This window comes from Lissotriton helveticus, chromosome 3_1, assembly GCF_964261635.1.
Source record: "Lissotriton helveticus chromosome 3_1, aLisHel1.1, whole genome shotgun sequence".
NCBI classification, from domain to species: Eukaryota; Metazoa; Chordata; class Amphibia; order Caudata; family Salamandridae; genus Lissotriton; species Lissotriton helveticus.
Window position 1 is genome coordinate 1,808,122,196 of NC_136061.1, and position 26,142 is coordinate 1,808,148,337.

Sequence of the window (26,142 nt, forward strand, 5' to 3'; positions counted from 1 at the left end):
CCCCTGTACCCCAAAACCCAAACCCTTTAATTATAATTAATATTAATTAAATTTATTAAATAAAAATTAAATACTTACCTATACTTACGATGTAATGCCATGCGTTGTAATAGCATCTGCTATGTAATGCCATGCGTTGTAATGGCATCCGATGTAATGGATCCTGCGTTGTAAAAGTTCCGTTGTAATAGACTCCCGTTGTAAAAGTTGCGATGTAACGGTGCATCACCGTGTGCCCTTACTTGCATTGGATTAGTAAAAAAACCGGATGGAATACAACAAGATACAGAGAAAAGTGTATATTTAAAAGACTCTTCTAAAATAAGATGAACAATTCTGTTCAGGTGCAGCTTACAATGAAAGATTACTAAAAATGTTTTTTTCACCTGATTATAATAAAACAGAAAAAAACAAATGACAAAACTTGGTCTCAACAGTACATATGTTGTTTTCCACTCCATGCTCCTCCAGCTAATTGGACCTACAGTTGCCCATTGTCTCACTCTGTTTCTAGTTCATTAGATATTTAGACCAAATATGCTGCCACTTATATGTCTAAATTGTGGGGTTGATAGGAGTTGTAAGAACACACATTGAGAAATATTGATGTGGTAGTGAGCTTTGGGTCCTTTTTGTTTGAGCTGCATCTAGTGGAGCGTCTGCTTTTTTGTTGGAACTTCTTAAGTACTTTTTTTGTCTGTTGAGCCACAGACACAAGATTTGGTCCGTTCTTCTGATTTGAATTCTCCCAAGTGAAAGGTTAGTGGGGACTTTGTCGGTTGGGGCATGTTTGGCAGAGTATGCTCCCTTATTACAGGAAGGTTGTACCTGATAATTCAGATGGAATCACTAACATTATCTACACTGTTACTCACGACCTGAGTAGACTCTTTAATGTATTGGCTGAGTATTCCCACATTTGGCAGCTTGTTGGGGTAACAAATGTTATTGACCAGTAATCTCACATACAGGCAGATGACGAAGAAAGAAAGTTTCTAATGAATTTCCTTCTTTTTTCCCCTTTGCATTTCATAATTTTCAATTACTTTTGGATCTTTTATTCCTCTTTGCCTTGTAAATCACCCCACCCCTAAGTGTTGCAAGAATGGCGCTCTTTGGGAGCAATTGCAATTTGAAGGCCAATTTATGAATAAATACACTGTGAGGTGGTACTCAAGACAGCCATGTAAGCTTGTGATCAACATTGGGAACTGGATGTGTGTCTTTTTGTTGGACCTCGACAGACTGACTTGCAAGCACAGTTGAACTTCCTCATCAGACACACAACTGTCCTGTTCACATGAACTCTGCAATTATATGGTGTCCATACTTATTGCATTTCTTCTTTTGGAAGGGTCTCCTATTGATTTGAAACATTGTACTCCCTATATTAGACTCTTTGGGCCTTGCAAACAGCTTCCCAAAGCGGACCGTTGATGAGACTTTTTGTCCTCTTCCCCCATATCACTCTTGGTTTCTAGTCTTGATCTAGATACATGTGGCACAGGTAAGACTGCTTGTTCTCTTGGACAGGTTATATCTGTCACAGCCATTGTGGTATGTTGAGCTCAAATTGTGCTCATGTTTTCAGTCAAGTACTTGCTTGACTTCCGCTTGGCCTGCTGGCTTTCAGATTGCAACTTTGGTGAGCTCTGGGGTTTCAGCACAAGTCATTTCACATGCCTCTCTGCATGATCTTTGCCCAGTTTGCTGCTACTGGAGCATTATATATTTTAATGCTCCAGTAGATTGCATTATTTCATTATCGTCCTTGGTGCTAGAAAGAAGGCTAATGCCTAGATATCTACAGGCCTACCCAGTGTTTAATTTGTGGAAGATTGCTGCTACCCAAAGCTCAGCTCAGAAGTAGGTGCAAATCAATGTTGTGCCCCAACACAAAGGCCGCATAGTCCTGAATCCAACTCAGGCCTCTTTAATCCACTGCTGCCCCTTTATCTCTCTCTCTTGCTGGTTCCTGCTTGCTACCTTTGTGACGTTTTCCACCTTCTCTTCCTCTTCCCTTTTTGTGTTTTCCTTGCTCTCTGGAAACTGACTGAAGAAGAAAATATGGGCCAGTGCCCAAAAACTGGTGCAGTGCCCCCCCCCCACCGGCAACCACAGGCTCAATTTAAGCATTGGGCTTATCGCTGGAGATAAAGTAAACTAGGGACTGTAGGACGTAAAATGGAGAGGTATTCTGCCACACAATGACTTATGGCAAACTCCTTCACCCTTCTGAATAGATATATGGATAGTGGGAGGAGATCTCGGACTTTATTACAACACCTCCCAGACCAGTACAGAAACAAGGGACTGGAATATAATGAGGGCAACATCATTTGTAAACACGCCTAATGCTAGCCCTTGATGCAGCAGACACTGCAGGTTGAGACTACACTTTAAAAACATGCATGCCTGAGTCTCTTGCTGTAAACATTCAGTGAAAGTCATCATCAACGTGTCATTTACCAAGAAAGTTTGTTTAGGGCAACTCTAGATATATCACTGCTGCGATTGAAGAAAGACCATGACAACCAAAGCGATGGAAGCACTAAAATCTCGGGGTACATTTAGAAGTGGCATGCCTGCTACTAGGAGACAAACCCTACTGCAGACGCAAGTACAGCCAGCCACTACCCAGGTAACCGGCACTTCATGGTGGTTACAACAACGCCACAGACAGACTTTGTGAAATCAATTGGGGAAAAATATCAGACCACCAGAGTGGCTGCTGCATCCAACAGCTTACTCTAGAAAGGACTGCCCTGAACCAAACCCCTGTAGTAGGATTGGGTGTTCCAGATGTAAAGTGAGATACCCTTCAATAATTGAGTACTAAATAAACAGAATAACACATAGATATTGCATAAAGCTACAGAATATACAACGAAATGTAAAGGCAAACGAAATGGCTTTCAAAGGAGTGTAATTTACTCTTAGGACAGGACATAAAAACTATTAAAAGGAGCCATTTAGGAAGTTCCAATAAAGGAGCACATCCAAGGAGTGTACTCTGTATACTTCTCATTCAAAAACCGGACCCAACTGTGAAGCACATTATAGACCTTGGATTGATGAGCAAATTGATAAAATCACACATTCAAGATGACCACACAGCAGGAAGACCGCCCCCCCCCCCCGCATACTCCCCACTCACTTGCTGGAAGATGCCCTGAACCACAGAGTGTAACCGCTATTCATAATCCGCTAGGCACAGTCGGCTGAGTTTGTCCAGCCTTGCATTTAAAGATCCTGCCAGGTGCCAGGCAATCGGGGAGATGCCTTAAGAGCTCATCCACTTTGAAGCGCATGGCCTCCTAACGCATGACCAACAACCCCACTTAGCTCAGCTTCTTGCAATACTAGCAGGGCATGCTGCCCATGAGAATGTGCACCGTTCTGCTTTGATGGTCAGGAGGATCGCTTTCAGTGCAAAGCAAATCATAGTTGATGTGGAGGCGAGCCTTCACTGGAGAACAGAGTTCTCTGATCTCCATCTCTCCTAATGATATCGTCAACTCTGCAAAAATGCATCTATCACGACCATTCGATCCAGGAGGGGTAGGGAGAGGGGTCCGCCACCAGTCCAACTGCGGTCCAGCAACCACCACTGCAGATTTTCTGCCATCTCCTTAGACACCTGAATGAACTCTGTTAGGTACCCTTGGTGCTGAGCTCACACATTTCAGACACCACTGCAGAGACCCCATGCACCACCTGGCATGGGCCGCCAGCAGGATGCAGGAGGCCAAGAGGCATCAAAGCCGAAGATTGATACTTCAGGATCACAGTTCCAATGTATTGGACTCATTGAGGTGGAGGGATGGCTCAGAAGTGCACTGTATCAAGGATGGCTCCAATGAAGTGAAACTGTGGAAGCAGATTATTAATAATTTACTGGTGCATGGTCACCCTTTAGTCCACTGGTTCTTAACAAGATAGGAGGAATCATCACTGGAGTGAAGTACCATGGATCATTTATTTAGCATTCATATATGGGGGCCCATCCCACAAGCACCATCTCTGGGAGAAGCTTACTGAACAATGGGTTACATGGGTTTTTATAGCAAGAGATTACAAACCAGGGACGCCCAGAGGTAAATAGAGCTTTGGGAAAAACGCACAGATGAGGTAACTGCAAGAATCGACAGCCTTGGTGTCTTGTGCAATTGCTACATCGTAAGGCTGAACAACAAGATATGCTATCTGTGTAAACTTTACTTGAGGATTAACCATTGTCTGAAAACCCTCGAGCAGACACCAGCTGTTCTTTTGCGCTGACTCTGCATGTGTACACAGCCTACAATGCCCCATCTAGATTTTTTACTCCTGTTTATACAGATGCGGTGTCAATGATAGAGACGGGCTGGAAGCAGGGCAAGGGTGAAAAATGGATGAGGCGTAGCTAAATCAAAAAACGAGAGAATCAGATTTGACATTTTAAGTCCTTTCGTTTCAGCCTATGCTGAATCCATTTTAAAAGGACACGTATTAATCTCTGATGTCAATAATCATAAGTTCATAAATATCAGTTTGCATCATCCTTTCTCGATTTGATTCATGAACGTTAATCGGGCGGTTTAATGTTACAAGTAGCTAAACAAGCTGTACATATCGTAGGGGCACATTGAATGCAACAACAGCAGGTGAGAAAGATGATTCCTATGGTAGCTATTCCCATTAATAATTTCCAGCCCCATGTAGAAATGATTTCTCATAACCACTCAGACCAAGTCCATGTTCCTTGGTCTTGATGTATTTCTGCAGCTATTTTATGCAATTTAGAAATGGCGTCATAAACAGATGGGGCGCGGTCAGGGATGAACACACAGCAGCTAATCCAGATAATGCGTCATGCTCCACCACGTTCACCTAAAACTGTCTAGGACCATTCTGTTTTGTAACGTTAAAATTCTCGTAATTTGAAGCTCTTCCGTAATATTTCCAAGAGCCATTGCTGTTTGATTAGTTACTGCTTCTACCACCCGGGTCAGACGTCTAATCTTCCTACTATTTAGGACTGCCCCAACAGATAAAAAGAATCTCAAATTAAAATCAAGGTATTGTTGTAATGCTGTATCCATTTGATCTACTTCATCATTATTTAGAGTTCTTTTAAGTCTATTCAAAGAAACTTCATTAAACAGTCTCTGGTCTTTGTGATAAGAAGCAGGTTCTAAGAATACAAGAGGAAGCAAAAAGGACATGTAGCAAGTTCCAGACCAACGAACTGGTAGATGATGATAACCTTTGTTTCCACAAATGAAATAAGTGTTATGTGAAGATAGGTAACTGCTGTTCATTCCAGTGATATTCAATATTGTAGTACAGTCACTTTTTCCCACATTAATACTGCCAATGCTGCTCACACAAAGATCTGCTCGGGCTCTGGTTACAGCAATAACAGGTGGTCCATAACCTTTGGCTGTTCGAGTGTTAGGAAAAAAATATCTTGTGGAGGAATTTCCTCTGCGATACTCCTCCTTTTACCATACACCATACAGTTCCTTTGGCCTGCGGGAGGCCTTCATCATCGGGGTAACAGACCTTGTTTAACTGGGCATTGAGTCTTCCAACATCAGCTAGAGTAATATTGATTGCAGAGGCCCACAAAAATGTGAACCAGGCTCCACAAGAGCCATCATGTGAAAATGGCAGGGGAATAAGAGGCGTTCCTCTTTTTTTTCTGATGGGCTGGCATCATGCCACATACCCAGCAATTGGTAGTGTTGGTAGCATTATGAGTATGATGTAGCATTTGTATGAAAGTGTTATTGAGGTAGGACATTCAGTGCTTTCGCTCGTGGTAGGGAAGGGTGAAATAATAATGTTCCGTGGGGACAGGAGTAGTAGTGGGCAATAAGTTTCGAGCTGGAATTACTTTCACTATTATCCAAAAAAAACTGCTGCCAATATTATCAACAATATGATCAGTCACCACATACACTCTTGTCCTTACGTCACAGCTTGGATCCCAATCTCTTAATTTCTCCTTCTCGGTATCAATACAACCACAGGTCGGAGAGAGACCCAGGCACCACTGAACACGTATTACAACCCACTCTGAACCTAGTTCAGTCGATTCTGTGATCCTGCTGTGTCATTAGGGTAATTATTCTCTGCATTCCTTCTTCCAGGAATGAACTGTGGCGTGGTTTCCCTCATGGGTCTTGTTCAGGAGAGAGGAAGAAAGTTCATTACAATATCCAATTATTGTTGCTATGGCAGTGTTAACTCTACTTACAGGGAAGGCTCTTATCTGGCACGGTTGATTAATAGCTCTAAATTCATCTGGACCGTTCTGTCCTGTAGTCATCTCCCAGTGAACTGCAAGTTGATGAGAGAGCTTATTTATCAGACGAAGTTTGCCCTCTGAAAAATCTTGTATCTGATCTATCATTTCTTCTACTTCCATTTCTAAATCACTTAACCACTTCAGTACTGTCAGCCTTATTGCGTCCTGATGAAACTGAGGTACAGTAGAACAAATAATTCGAGGGGTGGAGACAGATACAGGAAGTACGGGATCATCAGTCATTTCATGTTCAGTGGGCTGAGATTGGGGGAGGGGAGGGGGTGTAAGATGTTCCGGTACTGGTTGGAAAATAGGGAGAAGGACAACCGCGGGCAAAGGAGGTGGAGCCGGAGGTACAGGGGTAACGACATTTGGTGGTCCAGGGGGAAGAGGTATCAAAGGTACATACGGGGGATGGGGTTGTTCAATCCGTCAATGTCTGAATCCACATCTTTTTGGTCGATTTGTGCTTCTACTGTCAGACTGACTATATATTCCTTAGATATTAGCAATCTATGCTCTCAATCTAAACATTCCTTTTTCTCCCGAGCTTCCTTATCCTTCCATTTATTATACTTAAACTCAATCTTCCTTTCCTGTTTCCTTTGTACCTTCTCTACCTTGAGCTGCCGCTCCTTTACTTCCTTTCTCCACATAGGCAAACTGTTAAACCTAACTGGCTTATCTTTCTTTAAAAACAATAGTTTCTCTAAATACTAGAGTTTGTGAGGGTCCATTGTCCCTTCTAATGGCCATTGCAACTGGGGATCCCCTTTTGTAGACTTGTTCCACAATGCATTATACATGATGGGACAAATACCATATTTGATGTACATCTCAAAATTTGGCATACTTTCTGGTGGCGCCAGCTGACTTGCTTCCAAAATGCTCTGCTTATCGCAGCAGCAGCAACAAAACTTCCAAAGCGTACTAAATACAGGCATGTTATATAAGATATAAAAAAACTTACAAACAGAGAAATAAAAAATATTCTCACATTACCTGTAAGGAAATATGTTAGTCGAAACAAATAGCAAGTTCCAAAACAGATTCTAAAACCAATTCCAAGCAGATTCCAAACGGATACCAAACAAATGCCAAGCAAATGGCAAATAAATTCCAAGCAAATACTAAACAAATTCTAACCAAATAAACCGGTTCAATACAGATCTACCTCATGTGCAGTCTTCAACTCCCACCTGTCGATCCTCTGCTGATCCCAAAAAATGACCATCCAAGGGCCCCAGTCAAGGCCAGCAGCCGCCAGGAAGATCAGAGTCGGAGAGCTGAAAAATCACCTTGGACTATGAGAAACACTAGTGTCTTCAGGTGGGGTGCCCCTCAGCGAAGTTCATCTTACCAACACTATCTCCTCCCCTGGTCCGACTGCAAGCATTTGGTGGTGGCCCACGTTGGGTGCCAATTTGTGAAAGTATATTAATAATCTACTGGTGAAGGGTCACCCTTTTGTCCAAGGGTTTTTAACAAGTAAGGAGGAATCGACACTGGAGTGAAGTACAATGGATCATTTATTTAGCATTCATGAATGGGGGCCCATGCCACAAGCACCACTTCTCTGGGAGAAGCACACTTAACAATGGGTTACATGGGTTTTTATAGCAATAGATCACAAACGCCCAGAGGCAAATAGAGCTTTGGGAAAAACACACAAATGAGGTAACAGCAAGAATCTACAGCCTCTGTCTTGTGCAATTTCTACGTCCTAAGGCTGAACAACATGGTATGCTATCTGAGTAAACTTTACTTGAGGATTAACCATTGTCTGAAAACCCTCGAGCAGACACCAGCTGTTCTTTTGCGCTGACTCAGCATGTGTGCACAGCCTACAATGCCCCAATCTAGATTCTTTACTCATGTTTATACAGATGTGGTGTCAAGGATAGAGCCGGGCTGGAAGCAGGGCAAGGGTGAAAAATGGATGCGGCATAGCTTATTCAAAAAACGAGATTCAGATTTTACATTTCAACAAAGCCATTGTGAAGGTGTGACTGCAGCAGGTTGTTGTAAAAACCAAACTATGTCAACAGGCCTACAGTCATCTATAGGTGGTTACAACTCTGAGGCTATACCGCCTTCAGCAGCCAGTTGTTGAGGTACAAGAAGACTGGTATTTGTGACCTCAGCAAATGAGCTGCAACCACCATCATCACCTTTGTGAACACCCGAGATGCACTCTTAAGACAAAGGGAAACACGGTGAACTGAAAATGCTCCTGACTTACTGGAAACCTCAGGTAATGCCTGTGGGACTGCAGGTCGGGTACTTGAAACTAGCATCCTGCAAGGCCCGTGTTCCCATCCAGTCTACTAGATCCACAGCAGACCGAACTTGGGCCAGGATGAGCATTCCGAACTTGTCCTTCTGGAGTAATAAGTTCAGAGGACGAAAGTCTAGGTTCCTCAGCAACAAAGTCAAGGGTGAATTAACCAGTCACGATCTCTGATGCCGGTACCCTCTGTATTGCTCCCTCAACCAACAGAGCTTAAACTTTTCCATGAAGTATGGACCAAGTGTCCCCTGGGAGGTGTTGTGGTGCAGTGGGCATGTCCAGCGGAATAGGACAGAAAGGGTATAGAGCATCTGTTTTGCAGGACCACTTGCTGAGGCGCATATTATCTCTACCGGTAGCCCCTACCAAAGCCTCAAATGGGGAGTTGCTGCTGGGGAAACTGCTGAAATGGCGAAGTTAAGACTACAGAGTGAGCAGTGGCCTTACTCTCCTCCAAACAAAAGCGGCATATCCTTCCTAAGGTGGTCAAGCCTTTCCATGTAGGGCAATCCATATCACCTTGACGCTGATCATTGGAGAAATTTTGCTCAGTTTGCAAAATATTTAGAGTTGATATTTTTAGTGATAAAATTATGTGGTGCTGGGCAGAATTATTATTAATGTCATAACCTTTGTGCCACAGGCATTGCAGATATGACTGCCATGTATTAATGTAGAAAATCTCAACCTTTTTTTTTCTTCTTTACTGCTGACAACCCTTCTGATGCTTCAGTGATCATTGCTCATATTACATAGGATAGCTACCAGTGTAATCTTGTTTAGTGTGGTTACTGTTGAAACACTATAGTGTTAGTTCGGTATGTTTTTCATTGAACAGAAGTAGCTCTTGTTACAGAAAAGGTAGGAGGCTTCGGTCATCTAGGGCGCAGTACGCACTGCATATTGTTAGTTGTCTCTTGTACTAGCACTTTGACCCAGCTATTAATAATCTGCTTTAATATATCCATCTGAAAGAGACAGTTGTTTGTAGATTCCTTGCCTAATAATTACACCCCGGCGTCCGACTGGATCCGGAGACTTTTTTCTTAGCAGTACCCCCTGCACATCAGTAGGTGGCCTCGGTTGACTCCACGTCTGTCGACTGCGTCGTCACCAGAATGACGTTGCGGTGCCTACTTGGACGCTGCCTCTGCGCTCTGATGTCATTTCTTTTTTTTTTCGCTCCATCCTAGTACAGATCCAGAGAGCGCTACCCCTAATAATTTTTTGACTAACATTTTTGATGTTTTGTCAACTTCCTTTTCGAGTCTTCGACTCCTGGTGCCCGAAAAATGTCCTAAGGCCTGTCCGTGTTCCAGCCTTGCAACTCCTGTCTCAAGCTAATGTCTGTGATGGACCCGCACCTCGTGTGTCTTTGGTGTCTGGAGCGCGACCATGACCCAAAATCGTGGTCCGACTGCCGGGCCATAAATCCTACGTTTTTGCGGGCGCGGTACCGAAAGTTATTGTTGACCCAGCGGTCGGCTTTGCGTCATTCCTGATCACGTTCGAGAGGAAGGTCTCTACGCCGCTTGTGGAGCTCCCACACCTAGTCACACTCAAAATATTCAAGGTCTTCAGGTAAGTCCAAGAAGGTGAAGAAGCACCAGCGCTATTCGCCTTCTCCCCGTCAGTCGGCTGATGCGACGTGGGACTCTGAGCTTCTTCGCTCTAAGGCTCTGTCCCCAGTGCCTACTTCAGGGGTAACTCTCCCCCCCCCCCTCTCCCCCTCCCCCCTCTTCCCCTCCCCCCTCCACCCCCACCCCCCTTTCCGGGAGCAGGAGCGTCCCCTGCTTAACTCTGCAAGTTCTATGAGGCCCCCCACCTCTTCTTTGGGCAACCGGACTCTGCCGCTGAGGCCCGCAGAGTCAATCAGCTTTCCCAGTGATGATCCCAGTGACAACAACCCTATTCTCCATCTTGGGTCAGTCCTGAGATGCTGATTTAGAAGCCTCTGTTGCCTTTCTCCCCTACATCAATCCCACTGTTGTCCCCCATTCTCCCCTGCCCCTCACAAACTGTGGGCCCCCCTTTCTGCCCTGACCCACCATTCCATTGCTGTTGGGCCCCTTTCTCCCCTGTCCCTTCTCTACTGTTGGCCCCTCTTTCTTCCCTGCCCTGTCAGTCCCCTACTGTTTGGCCCCCATTCTCCCCGCTCCGTCCTTCCCACTACTGTTGGGCCCTATTTCCCCCCCTTCCTGTTCCTCCCCTACTGTTGGGCCTCTTTCTCCACTGCCCCTTTTCTCACCTGCTGTTGGGCCCCTTTGTCCTCTGCCCCACCCCTCCCCTACTGTTGGCCCCCTTTCTCCCCTACTGTGGCCCCCTTTCTCCCCTCCCGTGGCCCCCTTTCTCCCCTCCCCTGCCTGTCCCTTCACTTCTGTTGGGGCCCCCTTTCTCCCCTCCCTGTCCCTTACCTACTGCTGGGCCCCCTTTCTCTCCTCCTTGCCTCTTTCCCACCTTTGGGGGCCCTCCCTTTCTACCCTCCAGGCCGAATCCTTACTATTGGCCGGCCCCCTTTCTCCCTTACTGTGACGTCCCCCACTGTGCCCTCCCCTACTACTCCCATGTCTTCTGTAAGATCCGGTTCTAACCTGCTCTTCCCTTTCCTCACTGTTAGCCCCTCTTTTCTTCTACCTTGTGGCGTAGACATAGACAGAGTAGGATAAGCAAGCTAGTAAATGTGTCAAGGTTGGAGTTGTATGTTTAAAAAAAAATCTGATTTGTATAAAATCAGACTATACGGGAAAGGTTTACAGTTGAAATACAGCCTTGATTAACTATTTGCTGAAGTCATTTTTCCTGTTAATGTTGGGTTTCAGTAGCCCCCTGGAATTATGCTGTTGCAAAGACCAAATTTTGCAGCGCAATGCACCACATTTTTGGATAATATTACTTCTTTATTTTATTTGTACTTAATTTGTCTTGGCAAAGGTTTAATCTCTTTAGTTGCAGTTGAACACCCATAAACCGTAATAAGCAACTGAAAAATGACCAGTGATCCTTTCACCAGTCATTGTTTGCAAAGGTTCTTCCACTGCTCAACGTGTTGCCACATTTTCAGTAACGTTTGAGCTGGGAACAATTTTTAAAAATTAAAATCAGCAGTATGGTGTATCAATAATTATGCAGAAGACCTATCTGCTGGAGAATTGTATAATTCCAGTGGCCTGCCTAAGTTATTTTTAAATAAGGGAATACATTGGTGGAATTTATTCAAAACTCTACATAAACTATTGTTTGTGTTTTTGTTTTCAAATGTTTAGAAGGTTTGGTGGATGTCATTCTGTATCATCAGCCAGATGACAAGAAAAAGAATAGAGGATTCTGCTTCCTGGAGTATGAGGACCATAAATCAGCAGCACAAGCAAGGCGGCGGCTGATGAGTGGAAAAGTAAAAGTATGGGGAAATATAGTGACTGTAGAATGGGCAGACCCTGTTGAGGAACCTGATCCTGATATAATGGCAAAGGTAATTTTGTTGTTTGTTTTTCCACTCTATGAATTATTCAAGTACTGTTGGACAAAATGAAAGCTTTAAACTAATAACGAAGATATAATGGGCACACATTTCTAACAATTTGGTATTGTGAATCATGTATAGCTAGGTTCTTATCCTACTTAGGCATTCAATAGTTACTTTATTGTATATAGTTGTGCTTTGTTGTAGAAAACTAAATGTTACATGCAGTTTTCAGTTTCATACGTCTTTATTTCGGTAAAATTCACCATAAAAGACATCACAAAAATACAGTTGAAACATTAAATAGAAGAAGAAAAAAAGAAACACAATACATAATTTTCATAATACAATGTCACATCTTAAAAGCTCTAATTAAATTTTATCAAAAAGACGTACGTATAACCTCACTCATAGGTTATTCAAGAATAAACTAGCGCTGTGGATATCTAGCTCTAATGATCCAGGACCAGCCTAAAAATTTAGCTACTGCTATGGCCACTGGGAGTGATGTTACCGTCCCTAACAACCATAAGGCCTCATTGCCCCCTCTAGTGTTTAGCTTTCTACAGATTAGTTTCAGCCATTTTGTCCGTGGGGCGACATATGCAGGACAAACAAAAAAGAAGTGACCCACAGTTTCCTCCTGTTCTTTGCACCATGGACACGAATTCCCAGACCCACCCTTCCATTTATGTGTGAACTATCTCAATGGTAGCGTTCCTATTCTAAATTGGTGAAAAAGTTTTCTGTCAATACTCATTGTTATGGCGTCCCAGTAACTTTCCAGGACTGGGTCCACCTTGTGACTCAAAAACCTGCCAGAAAGAGTTAACAAGCTATGTTCCACAATCAACTTATTTCTATAAACAGCCCAAAACTGGTCCTTGAGATCCTTTTTTGAAGGGAACACATTGTTCCCGGGGTCAGACCATAGCTGAATAAGGCCCATATCTGACAAGATGGATTTTACTGCTTTAAACCAGGGGAGATTGCCACAGCCCACTATATGTCTAAGATCTTCTATTCCCGCAGCAAATGTAGCCAATTCAGGGGTTACCCAAATTCTCCTCCAGAGTAAGATGATCCTCAGTTTTGCCAATTCTTCTATTGGGTTACAGCCCAGGTCCAACAGTAATGGAAGCATAGGGGTCGATTGTGGAAGACCCACCAAGTTTCGTAAAAACTTAATTTGGATTTTCTCAAGTTGGGACAAATCAACATAGCCCCAAAGATCTGCTCCGTATACAATGGCCGATCTAATCTTGATATTATATACTTTAAGTGCTGGGCTTATTCTCTTGGTTAAGGAGGATCTCTCCTCCTTAACAAGTGTCCCACTCAACTGAGAGAATTTTAATGACAATACATCTAGCTGGGCTGTCCATCTTAATCTATAATCTAGTACCACCCCCAGGTAAGTCGTCTTGTTCACCTGTTCCAAATTTATGCCATTAAGACTTACTTGGCCTAATCTTGGTCTATTTTTAGTGAGAACCATAAACTTGGTTTTACTTGTGTTGACCTGCAGGTCGTTAGCAGCACAGAATTCTGCAAATTTGCTGAGTGCCAGTTGTAGCCCCTTTTGTGTTTTTGAAAGTGTGAGCATATCATCCGCAAAAATGAGGAGGGGAAACTTCATACCGCCCAAGCTAGGGGCATCAGTGGGAGTGTCTGAAAAATATGCAACAACTCTATTAATGAATAAAAGAAAAAGTGTTGGAGCAAGGACACATCCTGGGCGGACTCCTCGTGTCACCGGAAACTTTTTGGTGACTTGGCCCTGCATACCCCATCGAACCTGGGCATAATTTTTCTCATGAAGTCTTATAATTATGTCCAACAGGTCCTTCGGCAGTCCCATTTGTGTCAGCTTCCCACAATTTGGCTCTTGGAAGCAAATCGAAAGCGGACTTTAGGTCCACGAAAGCCGCATAGATCACACCTCCACTTAAGACCACCACCTTCCAATATATAAGAATAAATCTTAAAACCTGATCTATTGTGCTTACGCAGGGCCTGAAGCCAGCCTGCATGGGTGACAGTATTGACATTTCGTCCATCCATGCTGAGATCTTAAGCAGCACCATCCGTGAGATGATCTTTTGGATGGCGTCAATAAGGCTAATCGGACGATAGTTTACTGGCAGTGAGCGATCCCCCTTTTTAAAAATTGGAAGGATTTCCGCCCCCTGCCAGGAGTCTGGTATCGGGGCTCCATCTGCCACAGCATTAGCGACTTTCAATATATAGGGGAACCAAGCTGCTTGATCAAATTTGAAAAGATCTGAGGGAATGCAATCTATACCGGGAGCTTTTCCCCCTTTCGTCAGGCTTAAGGCCAGCTCTACATCTATACGATCAAAGAGGGGGGCTAAGCCCGGAGTTCTTAGCGGGGCCACACGCACACTTGCTCCAGAGGCTACTGAGGGACCAAGGTTACTAAACTGTGCCCCAAAGAATGCTAACCATCCTTCTTCCGCTACATAGTTGGAGGGGAGTTGAGACTCATAGGAATTCCCCCATTTAAGAACATGCCAGAACCTCGATTGATTGGAAGATAAACTGGCCTCATAAAGATCCTGCCAGTGTTTGTCATCCCAAGCTAATTTAGCCTCCTTCTGGCACTTTTTATATTCCAGCCTACCCTTCCGTATTGCTGCACTATCACGTGACTTGAGTGCTGCTAATAGGTCAATATGGGCTTGACGACACAATCGATTATACCACTTACCCCCACCCAGTGGTGTTTGGGTTTTTCCCCGTTTTTTTTAAAAGTAAAAGAGTGATTTCAAAGAGTTAAAAAGATTATCATGTAACCCACAGATATCAACAGGGTCAGTCGTATTCTCCATAGCAAGCGTTGCCTCCACGACTTTCCCTGAAATTATTTTTAGGATGGCGGGCTCCTCCACAACCCTACACCACTGCACCCTTCTCCTATCATTCTCCAAGAACACATCTGCCGTGGCACAATTATGCGAGGCTCCCTTCCGGTGATTACTATCAAGAGCTAGGCTGAGTGCCAGTGGATTATGATCACTCTCAGGGCGATCCACCACTATCATATCATCCAGAGAGGACCAGCACTCAGCCCTAATAAGGATATAATTAATCCTACTCGTCCTATGGCCATTGTCAAATGTATGCTTCCCATTTTTGTCTGAAGGGGTACGCCCGTTCACGGCTCTCAAACCCCATTCTAGGCAGAAACCCATCCAGTAGAAAGCTGCTTCTGTCCCTTTCTTGATAGATGCTAGTTCTAGGGATGGAATCTTCCAAAGTTTATCCGCTTCTACCAGGAAGTCCATCTCACTTCCAAAGTAAGGCTCAAAGGTGAAATTTAAGTCGCCTGCCAGGATGATGAAGGATTCCCTTCCAACTTGGTTAAGAATAAATAAGCTCTAAGTCATTAAACATACCAGTTGGACTACGTCCACCCGGAATTCCCCGTACATAAATATTTATAATAATTATCGCCTGGGAACCAGGTCTTGAAAGCTTGATCACAAGGATATCAGGATTTGTGGTGGGCACCTCTATGATATGATAATCCAGTGACTGTCTTAGCCAGATACATAGACCCCCTGACGGTCTGCCCACTCCTGCCCTACAAGCTGGTTTGTGAAAATTAAGATACCCATGGTGGTGAATAGGGTCAGTTGCCCAGGTCTCTTGAAAAATTAAAATACCCTGATTATTCACCAGCTCCACCCACTCCTCAATTTGAACCTTACTGCGTAGACCAGCTAGATTCCACGAAATAAGTTTCAGTGGTGCCGGATAATTTGCCAAATCCACCCGTGCGGATACATTCACGCTAGGTAGTAAAGGGTCACCCTCCCTCTGGCCTAAAATAACCTCTACTGGTACATCGACCCTCCTAAGGGGGGAGCAGATGTTATTGGTTTCACCATCTCCACAAACCGCCTTCTCAAGTTCCAGGCTTCTGCCTTGATTCCCTCTATATATGTCAATCTCCTCTTTTCCAACCTGAGATGCCTTGCTTCCTGTACCTCAGCCTTATCTACTTCCATGCTTGTGCCTTGATTCCCTCTATATAAATCATACTTCACATTCCCAACCTGGCATGCCATTACTTTCTGTACCTCATCATTAGTTGGTACTTTATCTAATGTAGCAAAGACCCCCAAACAATCTTGAGTGACCTCCGTATCAGAAAGTGGCAGGTCGAGTCATTCGTTTGAATCAAGCCCAGAGAGAGGTTCATATAAGTTATGCAGCGGAATGTTCCAATACTCGTTAGGATTAGTAGGATTGGAAAGGTTATTAGATGGAGGAAAATATCTAAGGGGACGTTGACGTGAAGGAAAAGGGGAAAAATTATTTAAGTTTTTGGCAGAACAAGAAAAATGTGGTGCACGGTAGGCTACATTTAAAGGATTAACATTTCGGCAGGTTGGGGGGTGGTTAGGAGGTATAAACGGAGCCTCGGGATAAAAATAACTCAAGTTACAAGTTGAAACTCCCCCCGCACTTCTTCCTGGAAACCAGTCGCTAATGTGCGTGACCACTCTATGGTCCTTAAAGTTTACGATCACAACATCCCCCTCAATATCTTTGGGTCTAGGACCCACCCATTTGCATCGTCTGACGGAGATTATATCTCCGTTTATATGTGGTCTGTTGTTTCGTAACCAGAAGATAACTTTGTTTTTAAGATTAGCATTATATTCAGTATTTCCATTAGAAATAATTGGGACACCAGTTAGAATGATCACATAATTAGCTGACTCTGGGGGTAATTCCACTATATTCCTACGATTTGAATTTACTCTCTGGGTTTTGACTATCCCCGGGATCATAGTTGGAACATTAGTGGGTGGAGGCGGTTTTTTAGGGGCTGGCATGTGCTTCTCTTTATGTATGCCATGTGAAACCGTCGGCTTGGTAGAGTTTGGGGGAGCAGTTTTACTATTAAGTATTGGATTTTCTTTCTCTTTCTGTGATCCACTTATTTGTCAGTATTTTAGAGGTTGGCTGGTATTTTATCAGGGGCGGATCCTTGGGTTTGACGAGGTTGGAATTTGCACTAGGGCAGGAAGCTGCCAGAAAGCAATCCATTTTTTCCCCTAAACTTCTGACTCTATGTGGGAGCAGATAAGATTTTAGGAGACGTTCAAACATCTCCATTGTCTCTTTGGTCGACGGTGTTTGTTCTCCTGGAATAGATGGTGATTGGGTACCTATTAAAACATCCCTCTCTGGATGACCAGATGGTTTATCCTTGGGGTCCGCCAGAGAAGGGATGACACTTGAAGAATTTTCCCCTTTTTTAACCCCGCCTTTTCTCCTTCTTTTCTTTGGTGGAGAGTGATGTGCCCTCGGGGGTTTCTTGGAGTTGTCTTTAGTCGCACTAACAGTGGCTGATGGAAGTGTCTCTGTAGGTGCGTCAATGTCGATTGGTTGATTGGAAAAAGTTGACTGAAATTGGGAGACAAGATCCAGGACAACGGGAGAGTTTAAATCTATAAAACAGTTGGAATTAATAGGAAGGGCCTTTAGGGTACCATCATTAGTGATGTCAATTTGAACAGGAGTTGTGCTATGATCTTGAAAAATAAGTGGAATGTGGTCGGTGCTAAATAACTCAGCATCTGTTTCCAAGCTACTTGTGTTACCAGGTTGTAAAGATATAGGTACCTTTTGGGGAGAAATCAATGGTTTCTTTTTAAGTAGATCTATGGAGAGGCGGCGCTCCGCACGTTTCTCCGCTAACATAAGTTCTTTGTCTATTTCTTTTGTTGCCCTTGCAAAATATTTGTCTAAGGGACCAAGTATAGAGACCCCAACAGTAGAAGGTAAAGAGTTAGACATGTCTGTAGGCATCCTAATCACTCGGGGCACCCCGAATTACAACGATCAATAATCAACAGGAAAAAATAGCACCAAAAGATAAATGTTATGGGATGAGCCCAGCCTCCTGCAGCCCCTGACGGCCCGCCCTTTGCCTGGACTTAGCCCGGCGCACGCCCGCTCGCGTCCCGCGGTAGCGTTATGGGCGTTCCTGAAATAAGGGTGTGGAGGAGGGGCGGGAAGAGACACCAGGTGAGCCCAGTTGTTGGCGTGCAAAGCCCTCTGGCTCTCGCAGTCCTGCACTCCCCACGGCGTCTGCTCCGATGGTCCAAGAGATTAGAATTACCCTCAAAGTCCGATAAAGGGCTTCAATGCACCCGTGAACAATTAGCAGCAGTTCGACGACTGCGAGCGGCTCCCGCGGAGCGGGGGCCGCGAGTCGTATTTGAGGAAGCTGGAGGGTGAGGAGGAGGGGCGGAAAGAGACACCAGGTGAGCCCAGTTGTTGGCGTGCAAAGCCCTCTGGCTCTCGCAGTCCCGCACTCCCCACGGCGTCGGCTCCGATGGTCCAAGAGATTAGAATTACCCTCAAAGTCCGATAAAGGGCTTCAATGCCCCGTGGACAATTAGCAGCAGTTAGACGACTGCGAGCGGCACAATGTTACATGCAACAATTAAGAGTTAGGATCTTGAAGCTGTATGTAAGCACGAAATGCCTTTTACTTTCCAGCATGCTGGGGGGAAGTGAGATGGGGGACCTCCAATTAGTAAATGGAGCCAGACTGAGATGACATTTATATAATTTTTCTATTGCATCTGTAATGTCATAGCATGCACTTAGAAGTGTACAAGAGATTGGTGTAAAAGAAACAAAATGTAAAGCCAAGTACTTTTAGTTTTATAAAAATATCAGTGTACCTACTTTATCGCACTTCCTAATGATTAGAACATTTACTTTGCTTGGTTCTACATTCCTTTTGTGTGTCATTTTTTCATTAATGTTTGTTGTTTCATTGATCTGTTAGTTTGGTGACATTGAGACTATTTTCCGGTGTCACTCTCCTCACTCGCTCCTTCATGGCCTGAGTCCTCTCAGAATCCACAAGCTTCCCTTGGGCAATGCTATTCTATCCTGCAAAACCATGGATCCTTCCTTTCGGAAATTCAACTGCAAGTGGGGTTTTGCATCGTGAATCTTTTCTGGATTCACATGCTGTGCATTGTTCCTCCATCTAGTGGTTGGGTCTGCAATTGTAGTATTTCTTTCTTTTTTTAGGTCTCGCTTAAGCAATGCTTGTTGGCGACATATTATGTAGGGAATTAAAAAAATTCACCCAAAGGCTTTTCTAGGCGGATTGCCTACAGTGCATGTGTGCGAGCGCGTGCACATCGCACACCATTTGTCAGCCTGTAAGCCTCTCCGCACTCATGCTGGTTTACACTTCAAAGGGATCCGCTCCCCCGCCCCCCCTCCGCGCAATGCCAGAGCTTGTTATTTACAAGCAACACCCCAGCTGCTCTGCTACCCCCTCCCTTCCTGCTGGCATTCCCCCCTCCCTTCTCGCCCAGTCCTTGTGTTCGAGGCATGTGGGCTGCTAAATTCATATCTTAGCATTAGATCGCCGCCTAGTGTTGGGCTCGGATGATTGCACATTGTTGTCCTGGAAGAGTCTTCGAAGTATCCTGAGATAGGTGGCTCCTCCCCTGGACTACAGTGCGCATGGGCATCGGCTCCATCCCCAGATTGTTTTTTTCCGCCATTGGGTTCGGATGTGGTCTCGACGTCTTACTGTCGGAACCAAGTAAAACTAACTTTTAGCGGCCAAAAGGCCTCTATTTCATTGCGTCGGTATTGTCTGCGCACGGTCTCGAGTCTTCCGTCTCTTGGAGCCGGAATAAGCGGAGTTTTCTTCGCTCTCTGAACTTTGAGGCCTTCTCATCGCGACACGACTGCAAGCCTTTTCGGACATGGAGCGGAGCCCGTTTAAGTACTGCCCGCTCTGTGGGTCCAAGTACCCACACATCGATCTACACCCCGTCTGTAACAAGTGCCTTTCGCCTGACCACGACGACGGAAAGTGCAAATTGTGTGCGCAGTTCCGCTCCAAGAAAACTCTCAAGCTTCGGCGCGCGGTGCGCTTGGAAGCTAAGCAAGCGGCCCCGGATCCGGAGAACATCTTCGGCGACCAGGACGAAGAGGTCCAGGGTCACCATCTACAAATCTCCCCACCAGAGACGGAGGTCGAGGCGGATCCGGGAGACGACGACGGGGACGCGGGTCAAGGCCTTGAATACGTCGAAGAGGTAGGAGACGACGATGAGATTTATGGGGCCTCGGGGGACGAGCTCTGCCCCGAAGGTTACAAAGATACCGACCGGGACACGGGATCGCCTGTCGGCCTTACCCAAGACCCGTTGCCGCAAGCCACAGCCCCGCCTTCGGGCCCGGCTACGGACTCACTTGCTGAGCAGACTGTTTCGAAAACGAAACTGAAACCATCGGGATCGACGACACCTAAGATGGCCGACCCGAAAACGAAACCGAAACTTAAGGACTCGAGTGTCCCTAAGATGGCTGCCGTGCCGGTGAAAAAGACGGTGCCCGCTACCCCATCGGCTCCGTCGACCTCCGGTCCGCAGAAGCCGAAGAAGTCCGTCGATTCCGATGCTGCAAAATCGAAACCGACGCCTGAGGAGGGGTCCTCCAAGAAAGATGGTCGGCACGGGTCAGCGGCTACGACGCCGTCCAAGCCCGCCAAAGTCGGCTCCAAGGAGGCTACGCACAAGAAGTCTGCGCCCCGGACTCAGGAATCGGAGGCGGTGAAGACTGGTTCCGCGCCCAAAGCGCACAAGGCCCACAAGGACGTCGGATCCGAGGGACCGATCAGACCATCCTCGTCAGCGACGAAACCCACTGTGAGTGAGACGTCCCTCATCGCAGACTCACTGCAAAGAATCAGGGAGAAAGCCTTTGCCCCGTCGGCTCCGATACCTTCGCCGCAGCCGCAAAAGGACACTCCAGCAAAGCCTTCTGGGAAACTTCTCTTTCTTTTGCCACCTAAGGAGGCGCCGAAAGCGTTTTCAACCAAACCGGCTCCGAAACAAGTTTCTTCGCCGGCTGGCCCGCTTCCACGTCGGGTACTCGAATCAGAAGACGATTCAGAGCATTTCATCGACGCTGACACAGGCAAGCTGACCCTCTATAAGAGGAAAATCACTTCGGAGCCAGTGGACTCCTATGTCATCCCACTGAAAAAGAAGAGGGTGCCCCTTGACGCCTCAGGCCTCACGGAGCCAATCCAGCCTCCTCCAAGACGGAGCCCTACTCCCTCCCCAGAACACTCTGCGGGTGAGGGGTATGATGAGGACGAGCAGTACAATTTCCCTATCGATGAACCTGATGCACAACCGGATTCATACGATGACACTGGTGACCAGAACACCCAGGGTGTGGGGCAGGACCCGCAGCTCTTTAATGCACGTGCATCCCCGACTGAGGACTCAGCAGGCTTTCATGCACTACTTGAAAGGGCGGCAGCCAATCATGATGTGGACATGCATGCCGACCCGGTTGAGGAAGACTTCCTTTTCGACACCTTTTCAGTCTCTGAAAGGACAGTAAAGACACTTCCTATGCTAAAAGGAGTCCTCAAACATGCTGGGGACATTTTTAAGGAGCCTACAAGAGCGAGAGTGGTCAACCCTCGCATTGAAAAGAAGTACAGGCCTGCACCTGCGGACCCCGCCTACATCCGGGGACAATTGCCACTGGACTCTCTTGTGGTCGCCAATGCCAGGAAGCGTGCCAACTCCCAGACAACGGGTGAAGCTCCTCCCCCGGATAAGGAGTCCAAAGTGCTAGAGGCAGGGGGCAAAAGAGTAGCTGCACAGGCATCAAACTTTTGGCGCATCGCCAATACACAGGCGCTCTTGGCGCGTTACGATAGGGCACACTACGACACCCTAGAACAGGTTGTACAACACCTGCCTCCACAGTTCCAAGAAGCTACACAACTGCTCATTAACGAAGGGAAGCTAATCTCAAACGCAGCCATCAAGTGTGCGCTTGACGCTGCAGATACAGCTGCTAGGGCTGTCAACACTAGCGTTATGCTGAGACGACAGGCGTGGCTACGCATCTCAGGCTTTAAACCGGATATTCAGACAACAATTCTTAATCAACCGGTCAATCCTGATAGTCTGTTTGGTCCAGATGTTGACACCACCCTAGAGAAAATAAAAAAGGACACGGAAACTGCTAAATCCATGGGGGCCCTGCAGTCTCAACAGTTTCGTGGCAGCAATTTTCGTCGCTCAGGTGCACGTGGGGTCACCAGAGGACAAATGGGTCAACAATCCCAGTTCTCAAAAGGTGGAGCACAATCCTCGTTCACGAAACAGAACAAGGGAGGTTACAGGAATAACAGCAACAGAGGTCGCGGCAGAGGAAACAACAACCCCCGCTCCTCTACTCCAAGCAAACAGTGACTCTCTGTCACTGCCCCCCGACCACCTAACACCTGTCGGGGGGAGACTGCAGCAGTTCCTGCCCGTCTGGAAAAACATCACCACAGACAGGTGGGTGCGACAACTAGTCCAGTATGGTTATTGCCTAGAATTGAAGTCCACTCCACCCCACATCCCGCCAAGGCAAAGGCCTATGTCCGCAGAGCACTTGCTCTTATTGCAGCAGGAGGTAGTGGTGATGCTGCAAAAGGGAGCAATCGAGCAAGTGCCGGTGGGAGAGGAAGGCACAGGGGTATATTCCCTGTACTTCCTTATTCCAAAGAAGGACGGATCTCTCAGACCCATTCTAGATCTACGCCCCCTCAACCTGTACATACTATCGGAACATTTCCACATGCTTACACTGCAACAGATTCTTCCCTTGCTAAACCAAGGAGACTTCTTAGCAACCTTAGATCTCAAGGATGCGTATTTCCACATTCCACTACACCCGTCACACAGGAAATACCTCAGGTTCACTATTCAAGGCAGGCACTACCAGTTCAAGGTCCTACCCTTCGGAGTCACAACAGCCCCGAGGGTGTTCACCAAGTGTCTGGCGACAGTAGCGGCGCACCTCAGGAGGCAGAACATCCATGTCTACCCCTACCTGGACGACTGGCTCGTACAAGCCAAGTCAGAGCAGCAGTGCGCCGCGGACATGTCAACTACAATTCACCTTCTTCACGATCTGGGTTTCTCCCTAAACTACCCAAAATCGCATCTTCAGCCGGCACATGTCCGGCAGTTCCTAGGTGCAACGATCAACACCCTGACGGCCATGGCTCAGCCAAACCAAGTCAGGATAGACAGCATGCAGGCCCTGATCCAAAGGTTCAGGCCACAACACTCGCTTCCAGCGAGAGTGTTCATGCAGTTGATAGGCATGATGGCCTCCTGCATCTTCATAGTCCCTCACGCACGGCTACACATGCGCCCGCTCCAGGAGTGCTTAGCGAATCAGTGGACACAGGCTCGTGGACAATTGACAGACCTAGTGTTGGTTACCAGTCGGGCATACGACTCTCTGCATTGGTGGACTCCACACAACCTTTGCAAGGGCCGACTGTTCCAAGAGCCTGTGCCGCAGATTGTCCTGACAACGGACGCATCTCTCCAGGGATGGGGAGCTCATGTGCTCACTTACACAGTGCAGGGACTATGGTCAACGCAGCAACAGAAGATGCACATCAACTATCTGGAACTGATGGCAATCTTCATGGCGCTCAAGTCCTTCATTGTACATCTGTGCAACAAGGTCGTGCTAGTCCGGACGGACAACATGACCGCGATGTACTACATTCAAAAGCAGGGAGGCACCCACTCGCCACAGCTGTCTCATCTGGCGCAGAGCATGTGGAAGTGGGCCATTCAGAGGAACATCTTCCTCATGGCAGAACACCTCCCAGGAAAGGACAATCAGATGGCGGATCTGCTCAGCAGGTACAGCCATCAAATGCACGAGTGGGAGTTACACCCATCTGTCCTCCACCCGTACTTCCAGCAGTGGGGTCATCCGGAGATAGACCTGTTTGCCACAAAAGAGAACGCAAAATGCCAACACTTTGCCGCCAGGTTCCCTCACCCACAGTCGCAGGGGAATGCGATATGGATGAACTGGTCAGGCAAATTTGCGTACGCTTTTCCGCCAGCCCCCCTAATACCGCTGGTCGCAAGAAAGCTAAGGCAGCACGAGATGACTCTCATCCTAGTTGCTCCAACGTGGGCGCGCCAAGCATGGTACACCACGTTCCTCGAACTCTCAGTGGTGCCGCATCAAAGACTGCGTCTCACGCCCAGTCTTTTGACGCAGAACCATGGAGAAATTCAGCATCCAGATCCGCAACAGCTCAACCTGGCGATCTGGCTCCTGAGGTCCTAGAGTTTGGGTACCTTAACCTGCCTCCAGAATGCATGAGCATCATCAAGGAGGCGAGGAAACCAACTACTAGAGCATGCTATGCTGCAAAGTGGAAGCGTTTTGTCATCTACTGTACAGCCAATGACATCAACCCGCTTGATGCATCTATCCCCAACATCATCTGCTATCTGTTGCATCTTTACAAGTGCAATCTGGCGTACACTTCCATTCGGATACATCTATCCGCCATAGCGGCTTATCTTCAGAACAGGCAGCACCTCTCTGTCTTCAGAGTGCCCGCCATTAAAGCCTTCCTTGAAGATCTGAAAAGAGTCATTCCCCCAAGGACACCACCAGCTCCAGTGTGGAACCTCAATGTCGTCCTCACCAGACTGATGGGACCACCATTTGAGCCACTGCACTCGTGTGAACTCCAGTTCCTTACGTGGAAAGTAGCTTTCCTTATAGCTATTACGTCTCTGAGGCGTGTCAGTGAGCTGCAGGCGCTCACAATCCAAGAGCCATTCATTCAAATTCATCCAAATAGGGTAGTGCTACGCACTAACCCCAAATTCCTTCCGAAGGTGGTGTCACAGTTTCATCTAAACCAAACTATTGACTTACCAGCATTCTTTCAAAACCCGCAAACGGTGGCGGAAAGAATGCTCCATACCTTAGATGTACGGAGGGCGTTGATGTACTACATAGACAGAACACAACCCTTTAGAAAGACAAAACAACTCTTTGTTGCCTTCGCACCACAACACAAAGGCAACCCAATTTCCAAAGCAGGGATAGCCAGGTGGATTGTTAAGTGCATCCAGATATGTTATCAAAGAGCCAAGCGCACTTTAACAATACCCCCCAGAGCGCACTCCACACGCAAACTGGGGGCATCCATGGCTTTCCTAGGGAACATTCCTTTAGAGGATATTTGCAGAGCAGCCACGTGGGTCACACCACATACCTTCACAAAACACTACTGTGTTGATGTGCATTCCAAGCAGCAAGCAGCTGTAGGACAGGCTGTTCTCAAGACACTTTTTCAGGTTTCTGCAGCTGGCACGGGCAACCGCCGCTGATGGAGGGACTGCTATGTATTCTATGCTAAGATATGAATTTAGCAGCCCACATGCCTCGAACTGAATATGCTACTTACCAGTATGCATCTGTTCTTGGCATGTAGGGCTGCTAACATTCATATCGCCCGCCCTCCTCCCCGGTGCCTGTCGCAGCTGCAGATATACTATTGTATTTATTCATTAGCATGGACATCCTTTACACTTTTCACTCCATCTTCTGCCACAATGGCGAAAAACAATCTGGGGATGGAGCCGATGCCCATGCGCACTGTAGTCCAGGTGAGGAGCCACCTATCTCAGGATACTTCGAAGACTCTTCCAGGACAACAATGTGCAATCATCCGAGCCCAACACTAGGCGGCGATCTAATGCTAAGATATGAATGTTAGCAGCCCTACATGCCAAGAACAGATGAATACTGGTAAGTAGCATATTCATTCCCGTCACACCACCTTACCTAGGCCAGACCGTTTGTTCCTATTGGCGAGACTTTTACCTTGTGAATCGCGTGTTTTTGCGTGTTTTGGGCGAGGACATCACTTGACTGCACTGTATTAATCAATGGAGCCTGTACTTTTTTCGGTTACAGACTTTTATTTATTGCGCTTCATTAATTTATGAAGCCTTTACTTGTGTTTGCTAGTTGCCAGTATTTTACCCTTTTTTCTAACTGGCTCCTTATTGTTACTTCGTGGTAACACATTTATTATAGACGCTCTTTGTACATCCTTCATCAGCGCTTCAAGGACACTTTTTTCAAAAACTGTCCTTTCTCATTATTAAATTTACTTACTTCGAACAGTGCGGAGCGCACTACGCATTGCAACCTATAGGT

At 46.3% G+C, this 26,142-nt stretch overlaps 1 protein-coding gene across 5 annotated transcripts in view; it reads left to right on the forward strand.

The window, feature by feature from the left end:
• Positions 1-26,142, forward strand: part of LOC144823835 (heterogeneous nuclear ribonucleoprotein R) — a 413,049-nt gene that overhangs the window by 314,452 nt on the left and 72,455 nt on the right. For all 5 annotated transcript variants that reach the window (XM_078682698.1, XM_078682699.1, XM_078682697.1 and 2 more), the window contains one exon: positions 11,849-12,054. In XM_078682698.1, the coding sequence (XP_078538824.1) occupies positions 11,849-12,054 (206 nt within the window). The remainder of the gene's footprint in view (positions 1-11,848; positions 12,055-26,142) is intronic.